The 12,680-nt window shown below is 37.8% G+C and overlaps 1 protein-coding gene across 1 annotated transcript in view; it reads left to right on the forward strand.

Moving 5' to 3' along the window:
- The first annotated feature begins 1,118 nt into the window (after positions 1-1,118).
- The window catches only part of LOC115812495 (macrophage mannose receptor 1-like), a 29,437-nt gene continuing 17,875 nt past the window's right edge, over positions 1,119-12,680 (forward strand). The window contains 1 exon segment of the mRNA XM_030774975.1: positions 1,119-1,482. Within this exon segment, the coding sequence (XP_030630835.1) occupies positions 1,119-1,482 (364 nt within the window).

A 12,680-nucleotide genomic window follows, 5' to 3' on the forward strand; every position in this document is an offset into this window, starting at 1 on the left:
AAGCCATGTTTAACAGCTGAAAAATGTGTAAAATATGTTTTTAAGAATCAGTTCCAGAAAAAACTGTCACTATTTTACACTTATTTACACATATTTATTTTTCCTCATATCTTTCTTGTCATTTCTGTTTTACTCATCTAACTGATGTAAATTCATTCTATTTCTCTTTTAAAATGTATGTCTTGTTCAGGATTCTGCATACTCTCATTTTGCTTACCCCGTCAATATCACTTTGTGAATGAGTTGGCCACCTGGACTGAAGCACAGAGGTACTGCAGAGAGAAATACACTGACCTGGCCACTGTTAATGACATGGAGGAAATGAACAGGGTGACTGATGCTGTAAATTGCAGTTATAATGGCTTAGCCTGGATCGGACTGTATGATGATCTGAACAGCTGGAGATGGTCCCTGGAAGACAACGATTTCTACAAGGAGGGAGAGAGAGATTTTAGGAACTGGTATTTTGAGGAGCCAGAGAATAGTGATGGAATGATGCTATGTGCATATATGTCAAATTATGGGATATGGTATGAGAGTAGATGTTCATCATCATTTTGGTTTGTTTGCTATGATGGTAAGCATCAGTTTTCCTGAAAACATATTACTGAACATAACAAATGAGGATATTTATTTGTAACAGTTGGAGGAATATAAAGATTACTCTGATTCAAATATTTAATACCTTTCTTCTAGGACAGAATGTCAGTAATCATTATGTACTGGTTGACCAGTATAAGAATTGGGCTGAGGCTCAAAGCTACTGCAGACAACATTACACTGATCTTGTCAGTGTGAGAAATGACAATGAGCTACAACAAATCTTAAGTATCAAAGGGACTAGCACAGTGTGGATTGGCCTTTACAGAATCCGACTGTGGTCAGATGAGAGCAACTCCACTTTCAGAAACTGGAGACCTGGACAGCCTGACAATTATGAAGGGAATCAGAACTGCACAGCTGTGTCTTTCAGTGACTCAGGCAGATGGACAGATGAAAACTGTCTGCTCACTCTTCCTTTCCTCTGCTACAGTGGTGAGTCTTTTTTTTTTTTTTAATATGGAAAACTGACAAAACCATCTATATTGTAAAGTATTTTTTCTACAGGCAGGGAAAGCATGTCTTCTCGTCAGTACCACTTTGTGAATGAGTATAAGACCTGGGCTGAAGCACAGAAATACTGCAGAGACAATTACACTGACCTGGCCACTATTGATAACCTGGAGGAAATGAACAGGCTGATTGATGCTGTAAATGGCAGTTATAATGGTTCTGCCTGGATTGGACTGTATGATGATCTGAACAGCTGGAGATGGTCCCTGGAAGACAGTGATTTCTACAGGGAGGGAGAGAGAGATTTTCGAGCTTGGAACAGAGAACCTGATGACCTATATGGTAGAGAGTTTTGCGTTATGATGGACAGTAATGGAGCATGGTTTGACAGAAGGTGTGACTGGTGGTACTACTTTGTTTGTTTTGATGGTAAGGATGTGTCATCACAAGTCTTTCAATGTTTAAAACTAAAGCTGCCTGTGCTTGTATCGTCTGATGCTTTTTCGTCTCTAACACTTGACCCAGAATCCTAGTGTACACATAAGCACAGCCCTTTACAAGAGTGCTTCAACAATGCACTTAAGATTAGAGAATACACAGAACAGTTTATGAATGGATTTCCTGAGTGTCTTAAAGAGACCCAGTGGTAAAGTGCTGCAGGATAGAAGTAATTTTTGTGGTTATGCAGTGAATCTAAAACAGGAGCTAAAATACTAACTCTCTAAAGGCAGTCATGCTTATAGACAGAGGTACAGTATATAAAAAATGGTTGCAAAAATTTGATTAAGTTCAAAGAGAAACATATTGAATGGGAATTTAATAGCAGCACTCTTCATGTTCTCCAGGTAGAGAAAATGCTACAGAGAGTTATGTCTTGATTACTCAGTATAACACCTGGACTGGAGCTCAAAGCTACTGCAGAGACCATTACACAGATCTGGCCAGTGTAAGAAATGAAACTGAGCAACAACTGATCCATAATACAACAAGGGGAAATCATGTGTGGATTGGCCTGTTTAGAACCAGTATGTGGTCAGACAACAGTAACTTCTCTTTCACAAACTGGAGGTCATGGGTCAGTGAACAGCCAGACAATGGTGGATACCTTCCAGGTGTGGTGGGAACAGAGCATTGTACTGCTGTGTCTTACAGAGACTCAGGCCAGTGGACAGATGAGTACTGCCTTGACAGGTTCCCCTTTTTGTGTTATAGTGGTGAGTCGATTATTTCTTTCACTCTTACTCCACTGAAAATCATTTACCCCAAAGGAGTTCTAATAATGTATATTAAAATACATGTGCCCTAACATGTGCTTTTTTTTTTTTTTTTTTTTGAACAAATGACCATTGACAATGGCATGGTCATCAGACCAGGAACCTTCCGAAACAGGTATGTCTTTTTTCAGGATTTAAATAATTTTGTTGATCCAGAGCAGGTCAAACTGAGGTGACAGATGCTCATTTAATGGAGAGCATTCCCATATGTACCACTGTATATGTACTTCTTTAGCCTTCATTCATATGACTGAACACTGATGCAGGAAGCCTGTCTGCCAGTTCACTGTGGATAAAACAAAATGATCACAACCACATAAACAACAACCTGCAAAGATACCAGAAAAGACAAAATGTTGTCAATTTCATGAGCACTTCCAAATAGCATAGTCAGTATGGTCCCTCTTCTTATCAAAAGGTGACACACTGTTGATGAAGTATTCACTGGACAGAAGAAGAGGGGGATGAAAAGCATCACTTCAAAGCATGTCATCTCTGGCCAGAATTACATAATATAGTAACTGATTACCTGCTTCAATATTGGGACAATTAACAGAGTAGGGCTGGTATTAACAATTAGGTAACCTCATGGAAGACACAACCAGTATGAAGATTAAGACTAAATATTAACCACATATTAAATCACAGAGACCAGATAGTTAACACACTCTATTGTTTGTTGACAACAACCAATGTAAAATTCTTAGCGTCCTTTTGAAAATGCAGTGGCTCTAATGGGAATGTGTCTATGTATTTCTAGACAGGGTTTGCAAAAAATGAAATTGTTAAGAAACAGTAATTTAGGTAATCAAAAGTGTTCAGATACTTTTGATACTTCCAGATACTTTTCAGATCAGTTATTGAATATGAAAAAAAAAACCCAATTAAAAACACATCTCCAAATATACTGCCTGGCCATAAAAAAAGTCACACACTCTAATATTTCGTTGGACCGCCTTTAGCTTTGATTACGGCATGCATTCACTGTGACATTGTTTCGACAACTTTATGCAGTGTCACAACATTTCCGTCCAGAGCTGCATTAATTTTTGGCCGAGGTCTTGTTTATGATAGGAGAGTTGAATCACTCCATAAAGTCTTCTCCAGCACATCCCGAAGACTTTCAATGGCGTTAAGATCAGGACTATGTGGTGGCCAATTCATGTGTGAAAATGATTCCTCATGCTCCCTGAACCACTCTTTCACAATTTGAGCCCAATGAATCTTGGCATTGTCGTTCTGGAATATGCCTGTGCCATCAGGAAAGAAAAAATCCATTGATGGGATAACCTGGTTATTTGCTACATTCAGGTACTTAGCTGACTTAGCTGAAACAACCCCAGATCATAACACTACCTCCAGAGGTTCCAAATCCAAATGGCGACCTTTTTTTTGGCCAGGCAGTGTATAAAATTCATTACACCTATTTTAAAAAAATACTGAAACTTTAGAGGCAGGTTGAGAATTATGCATAAGATTTATCTTTAGACTGTTTCCATCTGTCTTTATTTTAATCCGGATAATTTAAACTTCTTTCTTTGCATTTGGAAAAAAGGCCCAACGGTCTGGTAATTAGACCACAGTACTGGACTACTGATAACAAAAAATATTATTCAGCACTGTTGGCTCTTCCTAAAGCCATACATGCATTGTCAAACAGAATTATATCAAGCTAAAACTAAACCATAAAAACCATATTCATAAAAATGAGCATGTAGGTGTACCCTTACTTGGTTAATCACAGCTCAAAGTCATATTATTGGGTCTTCACAGATCATGTGATTGGACTAAGAGCAGAAATCACCTCGCTGGAAAATCTATCCCAGTCTGAGATTGAAGAATTGGTGTCAGTGCAGGTGAGCGGTCATTTTCAGCTATGATATCAAACCAATTTACTATTAACATACATTTTATCTAAAATTCATCAAAAATCACCCCACACTACAGCTATGTGGTGCCATACAGTAAAACAAAAATTTTAATTCAGTTTGCAAGGGTGGGGACAGGTGAAACATGGGAAGTGTGTGTTTTTTTCTTCTGTTTATTCAACAACACACTGTTGTAGTACTTAGCATGCTGGGGTCAGTAAAACTCTTCGATTAGAGATTAGGGACTATGATGAAATAATGTGCCACAATCTCTGTTTTTTTATGTGAAGGTTTAATATTTTATTAATATTTATAACAATAATATTAACAATATTAAAATCCGCTTCTGTATATTTTTGTTTTCTTTTGTAGTTCAAAAGGGAATTTATGAAACTGGGGCTTCCAAGTAACTTCACTCTGACTGTGAAGCGTAGTGGTAAGGTTAACCCCTGAGAGATGAAGAGAATGTGAGAGAAAGAAGACCTTCAAAACTTTTCCAAAAGCTACATCGTTTTCAATCCTAAACTCTACTATACATGTGCAGAATCCAGTGACAAATGCTTTTGTAGACACGGCTGGAGATAACCAGATGTTCAAATGGTTGGCTAGTCTGCCCACACCCAAAGAAAGACAAATATCATATATATAATATATATAAATATCATATATATATTATAACTGCTTCCACTGTTTTCAATGTCAGATAAGTTATAGGTAGAAATGTAGAGATCTCACCCTCAGCATGCTGTGACAGCTCTTTTAGTTTATACAAATATCAGCACCATGTTCCTCCAGGGTCATTTAGGATTCAAAGAACATAAAAGCTACTTGGGTTTAATTGTCTTTGTGATTTTATGATTTATTGGCAATGCATGTCAGTTTCCACACAGACAGTTAGGCAACACCATGATGTGAAAAAGGTTTAAAAAAAAAAAAACAGAGAGTGCCCAACTTTTTTTCATGATAACGCTATACAAATGTCCTCTTTACATTATTGATGAGTAGATCTAAGGAGTAGATGAGGGTTGAGAAATTTCTCTTTAAATGTCTCCCTGTGTCAAGGTTAGGGTTAACTTTCTGAAGGAGCTTAAAGAACTTGCAGAGCACTACCCTTTGTAACATTATGATTTAATATTCTCGATCAAATAATCAAGGTGATGAAGTTTATTCTATTTATTATACTACTGTATTTCTTTTGCTGGGTTTGTTATTCATTCATACATTGCCATCCTCTTGGCACAATAATATAGTAATGTATAAGAGGATATATCTCATCTAGTATAAATAGATTGTGACAAAGGAGTGAGTTAAATGGTATGTGGATGTAATATTCTAAAAGCCAAAAATATGATCTTTTATCTTCTTCTTCTGTAATTTGAATACTGTGTGAAATCTATCAATAAACATTGTCAGTGAACTCCATTTGTTTAAGTGTATAAAAATTATACCTCTATGTCATCTATTTAAACGTCTGTTTCTTTGGTAATCTTCAAGATGTGCTTGTGCATGTGTTTGATCTGGAGTTTGTATCAATCGTGACATTCTGCATTATGGAAAAAAATGTTTGTGTGTGAGTGTGTGTGTCTGTATAAATGTATACAGATATATACAGTATGTATATATGTACTTGCACCTCTTTCCATTTCACAAGCACAAATGAGAATGGCATGCAGTTGTGTCCTCCAAAACAGTCAGCTGAACAAAATGAAGCCTAAATGTTTAAAGGCAGGGCAAAGTGTGATGATGCAACATAAACTTAGACAAAAGCTTTACAGCTCACTAATCTTGCCAGTGCATCTCTAAACAGTTTATCAGTAGCCTCTTCAACTGGTTTATTTCTTACTTGGCCATTCAGATTGAGTCTTTGTATTTAAGAACACTACACTCGAGTAGGGCTGCAACAATAACCACAACACCACCATATCTCGGTGTTAGGAGGTGTACCACGATGTTGAGCCTGTCGCTGCCATTACCGTCATAACAGCCCCCCCCCCCCCCCTTCCTCCTCCTCCACCTCCTCCTCATGTTGCTTTTTGCTTGGTCTATGGCCTTGTCTGCATGTATAAAGATATTCTTCTAAAGATATTCAGTTTTGATAAGGATCAGGTCCACAGTACATGCGTGTTTTTCTCTGCACCGTGCATATGCAGTATATAACATTTAGCAAGTGCATCACGTTATTGTAACCCCCTGGTAGACAGACCAATCAATCAAATCAATCAAGGGGACTGACACTGAGGAGAAGCGGTTTGCGAGTCTGGTGTTAAAAACTAATGAGCTATTGCAACTGTAAACAAATGATGTTATGGAAGAAAACATTCAGTGTCACCCATGTTTATTAATTATATGTAAATATTGAATTCAAATAAATTTAAATATGACGTGTAAAATGTAACTGTAAGTGGCCATGTGGCTAGTGATTGCAAAGAATCCTCATGACTGCACATCATGGCAACATTAGTAGACAAGACAAGAATGCCATGCAGAAACAGTCTTTTCATTTATGTTTATTTTTAACTCCTTTATGCTCAATAATTACAGCATATTAGGCATCCACACAGCGAAACACCTCGTGAATCTCACCCTACCACTTTTGGCTCTGAGAGGTCGCAAAAACAGCAAGCAAGTCACCCAGCTCGAAAGTTCGAGTGCTAAAATGAAGGTCTACACTCGTCTATTTGCCGTGACCAGAGAGACTTTTTCCTACCACTCTGGCCCCGACTACGTTCACGTAACATGTAAACAACAACTCTTGTTGATGTAGACACAAATGGTTGCCCATACATCTTTTAATCATATACATGTTTTCATGCTACATAGCCTGCCTTTAGCCTCCGCCATCTTGGTCAGACGTTTTTGTTACTCCCGTCTCTCTTGAGAACGTCACGTACCCAACATCACACGCTGAACTGATGGGGTTTCGCGAGGCTTCTATTTGCATAAAGTTGGGGATTCGCCATCTCAATTTTGCTTGTTTCGCCGTATTCGCTCCAATACCCCCCCGACACAACCTGAACGAGAGCGAGGCCAAATTCGCAATGTACACACGAACGTAGCTGTGTGCGCGCTGGTGAAGTGAGAGAAAAGGGATTTGAGGTGGATCATAAATGCAAGAAAACACAGCTAATGAAAAAAAGAAAAGAAACTCTAAAACACAAAAGCACCCTTCCTCTGTTCATGTGTTATGGAAAAATTTACCCGAGGATCACTCAGCACTGATGCCACACCTCACCTTCCAAAGAATGAAGTTTAGACTGCGAATACCAGGCAATTCATATCTACAAGTGAAGGAGAACCGAAAACTGAGTAAGATTCATAACACATGAAAAAGGACATATGTTCACACAAACATACACACAACCACACACACCATAAATTCATCACAAGACAATTGTGAAACAAATTTTTAGCATGCTCTCTCAGTGGAAACACCTGGGAATAGAGGGAGGGGAGCTGAAGACACTTCTATTAGAAGTGAACTGAAGCGTTGAGTTTATGGAAAATCCATCAGCAACAGTATGATTGTACAATCCTCATGGCATGTTATTTCCTTGGCTGTCCTGTGTAGATTGTATAAAAATCATTTAATACTCATGTTCTTTAAGTCAACTATCTATCTATCTATCTATCTATCTATCTATCTATCTATCTATCTATCTATCTATCTATCTATCTATCTATCTTACCATTTTCAAGAGTACAGGAGATGGAGAACTGAAGAAGAGAAGATGCAAGATGGAAAGACAAAGTAAAAAGACACAGATTTTAAAAGAATTTGCTAAAAAAAACTTTTTCAAACAATACTTGGCAGGAATTATATCTGTCTGGGTATATGTTATAGGATGGGATGAGCTGTTGCTAAAGGCTCTATTATTACTGCAGTCAGCAGTTAAGGGTTTTATAATTGTCCTCCATGGGCTATAGCCATAAATATGATTTTGAGTTTTACAAAATTACCCATCTCAGTTGAAATGTAAACATATAAAATAAATAAATAAATAAATAAATAAAATAAATGGGTGTTGTTTAAATGTTTATTTATTGGTGAAAGTGCTGAAATTTTAGTTGCTACTTTTCAGTTAACAAGATTAACACGAGATATGATGATGATGATGCATTTACAGTAGCTGTTGATATAAGCAGTAACTTATAACGATTCACCGGTACAAAACAACTGCAGCGATTCAAACAAAACAGGCGTGTATCAGGCAAAAGTTATGAGGAATCTAAAGCTGTATCTGTAGAGTCTGAAACTCTTTTTGGTCATTATTTTGAGACACTATCAAAGTAGTTTCCTTTTGCCCAGTGTGCTTCTAGGCTACATCTTTTTCTTTCTCCCCATCTACGTTTCTCTCTCTCTGTCTGTCCCCTTTAAGAACTGTGTCTTCCCACTCCTCGAAGGAAAACACTTTTCCCCAGCTGTTGAACAGGTCGAACGGAGAAAATCATTTCAACTGGCAAGACTCCTATTTCATAACAAACAGGATACCAAATAGAATGATCATCAAAATATGAAGGAGCCCACTGTAATGTATCCTAAGCTCTCTCTCTCTGTCTCTCCCCACAGCTGAACCAGTGTCAGACACATAAAGGCACTCATTTATCAGTGTAACGTAGAAAACAGCGCAGATCCAAGCGCAGAAATCATCTTACGACAGAGTTCACGTGTGATTCATGAAACGTTTACACTCAAAAACCTTTCTATATCTGCATCCAAGTGTAAATATCCAATGTCATCTCTCAGGTTTTTGGAATGTTTAGTATTCAGGACTGTCCCCTGGTTTTGGTGATGTGATCTTAGTTCCATCCTCACTGCAGTCTGCCAGTAATCAGCATAATACTAAAAGTCTTAAACCTACTGTAATACTGTCCTCTTATATATGATTTGAAAGAGCTACATAACAGCTATCTGGACATATATGATGTTTAAGATTAGGATTTATGGCTATTCATGGCTATTAGGTTGAGTAAAATGAGTACGATGCAGCTGCATTTAGACGTTCCTAAATGACTGGGACACTGGCCTGAAACCTATTGCTGAACCTCTGTTCTAGCCATATAGGAGTAGATGTGTTCCAAATTATTTTGCAAGTAAGTAACACAGTCTTACCTTTTTAGAATTTGGTTGGAATGCCCCTTTAAGTAAAACTTGACAAGCACAAGAAGGAAGCAAAGATTGAACCACAAGGTCTTCTTATATGACAAGGGAGAGAGGAGTTGGTTGTAGACTTAAGAGGTGCACCTGAGGAAGTTATCCATATGTCGGAATTAAATCATCACAACACACTGCGAACTGGTAGTATTCTGTATCCACAAATTTCACACAATGAGCTAATTGTTGTTCTCACACTACATGATGTAACTGATTAACAAAGCTTTAAACAGGATATAATCCCACAATTAGATCTTGTTACTACTACAGTGATACTGATAAAGTGAAGTCTGGAGAGAACACTTTTCAGGACTGTTCAATGACTGAATCCAAGCTCACTAGAATGATTGTGAGAGCTCGTAAGAAGATTGAGGGATGAAGATGATGACTCCACAGCTTGATCAGGATTGAGCATCAGTAGCCCACAGGTTATTTGTAGTGTGAGATGGTTACAGACAATGGGCTTAGCCTTGGAAGGGTCAGGCAGGTTATTTGACCTACACCAAAAAACAAAAGGTGCGAAAAGCCAGGTTAAATGCCAATTCAAATAAATGATGCAACTGCTTCTTAAACCATATAAAAACCTCATAGTCACTACCATATGATGTTTTAGGGCTAAAACAGCCAATCCATAATTTTATACTAAACTAAATTACAATGTAAATTCCTCATTCTGGACCACAGTATTGAGACACAAAACTCTACTTGATGTGGTAGACAAGGTTAAAAATAAAGTCAGGCTAACCTAATTGTCATGGTTTATAGTGTGATGGTCATGCCAGGTCAAAGAGAGGAATCCAGAATTTTTCAAACATGTTTGATATTTATGATTCAAAATCACTTCATATATTCGTGGGTTGTGTAGTGTGAGGTAATTTTCAAAATTCTGGACACGAACAATAGGCAGTGAGAACAGGAGGGAGGTTGAAATTGGAATGAGTAGGCTAAGGGTGTGAGGTTTTGACAGACCAAGACCCAATCGCAGACCCACTGGGTATAATAAGATTTATTCAAAAACAAAATCAGGAGACAATCTCAAAAACAGTGTCCAGTCCAAGATCTAATCCAGGAATCCAGAGAGCAAACAAATCCAAATCGGTAGGCAAAAGATTGGTCAAAAGCAGGTTACAAACAAGGTCAAAACCAGAGATCCACAGGGCAACCAAATCCAAAACGTTAAGCAAAAAACAGGTCCAGGTAAACACGGTCAAACTCACAAATGGCAAACTTTCACAGGCAGGCACAGACAACAAACAGTCACAATCTGACAAAAAACAGACACCAGCACAGGACTTATATACACAGAACAATTGTCTTCAAGGACAGGTGATTGGTGGAAGCAAATGAGGCAATAATAGAGAACGGGTGAGGGGCGGGGACAGGAGAACACAGGAACAAACAGAAGCACATGGCAATACTAGACACAAACAAAGACACATGGCAACACAATACCCAGAATGGCCAGCAGGGCGGCCAAAAGACAAAGTCCTGACAGGAGTACTGACAAAGGGAGGAAACTTACATTTATGCAATTATCCCTAGGCTGGTCTTCGACAATACTTCTCCTGTTGCTGATCTCTGGTCAGTAGGCCTACATATCATTTAATTATGCAGCATAACATCATTCAGAGCAGATGACAGAAGGAAAAGAAAAATGATCTGGAATCACTTATAATGATTCCAGGTAAAAAACAAACAAACAAACAAACAAACAAACAAAACCCAAATAAGAACAACAAAAAAAAAACAACAACAACAAAGAAAAAACAAAGGAAAGCAAGATCACAGTAACAAATACTGTTGAAATAACATCTCTACTTGAAAGATCCATGGGTTTTGGAGAAAAAAAAATATTTTTAATATTTCTTTATACTGAAAAGAAGGAAGCGACGGGAGAGATTCATGGCTACTCACAGGAGTAGCCACATCAAGCACCTCTATATGATATTAGTGTTACAGTCAATTCCAGTTTCTTTTTTTCCCCACATCTTTTTTGTCATTTCTGCTTTACCTATCTAAATTAGGTGCATTCATTCCATTGCTCTTTTCAAATGTGTTTCTTATTCAGGATTCTGCATACTCTCATTCTGGTCTGAGTGGAAGTGTTCAGTTCAATTACCCTTTGTCTGCTATGATGGTGAGTGTTGATGCCACAAAGAAAGCAAAAGTCATTAAATAAGAAATTTAAGAATCTTAATTCTTAGTATTGAAAAACTTAACATGTATGTTCTTCTACAGGAGCACAGAATGTTAATGAGAGTTATGTTGTCATTGCTGAGTTGAAAAGCTGGACTGAAGCACAGAGGTATTGCAGAGAGCATCACACAGACCTGGCCAGCATAAGGAATGTTACAGAAAACCAAAAAATACAACGCCTCCCTGCAGATTACAGCTCTTACTGGATTGGTCTGTACAGAACCAGAACTTGGTCGGATCAGAGCAATTCCTCTTTCAGAAACTGGAGAATAGGACAACCAGACACTGGTCAGCAATGCACAGCTGTGTCATTTGCAGACTTAGGTCAATGGACAGATGAAGCCTGTACTGACAGACACCCTTTTCTGTGCTACAGAAGTGAGTGAATATTCCTTTGTTGACACTTAGTGGGCAGTTTATTTTTGAGCTGCGTTTTAGTTAGATACTATCTGGTTTAACAGTTGAATTATGGACTGCACGTTTATAGTGAATTTTATCTATAATAATTAATCAGCACATAAATACATAGTCATATTTAGACCAGCCACAAAACAGATGTCTTGTCAAAACTTAAATAGTCCTTTCAGATGGTGTTCTGTTTTTTGGGTTTTTTGGGGGAATTTTTTGAGATTTGTGGTTCATGTAAAGTAAATGAAGTGTCATCATGTTTTCTACAACAACAGAAATCATGTCTTCTCACCAGTATTATTTTTTGAATGAATCAAAGACATGGGCTGAAGCACAGAAACACTGCAGAGACAATTACTCTGACCTGGCCACTGTTGATAACATGGAGGAAATGAACAGGTTGATTGATGCTGTAAATGACAGTTACAGTGGCTTAGCCTGGATTGGACTGTATGATGATGTGAACAGCTGGAAATGGTCCCTGGAAGACAATGATTTCTACAGGGAAGGAGAGAGAGAGTTTCGAAACTGGTACCATGCACCCTATAACCTTAATGAGTTTGATCTATGTGTATATACAAGTATTTCTGGATGGCATAATACAAGATGTGCCAACCACCATCGCTTTGTCTGTTACAATGGTAAGAAAATTTAAACATTAGGTAGACATCCATTTTTTAATAGGTAAAAATAATCCCCAAATAATTTGCAACACTCTAACAATGTTTT

The sequence above is a fragment of the Chanos chanos genome, chromosome 5 (assembly GCF_902362185.1).
Source record: "Chanos chanos chromosome 5, fChaCha1.1, whole genome shotgun sequence".
NCBI classification, from domain to species: Eukaryota; Metazoa; Chordata; class Actinopteri; order Gonorynchiformes; family Chanidae; genus Chanos; species Chanos chanos.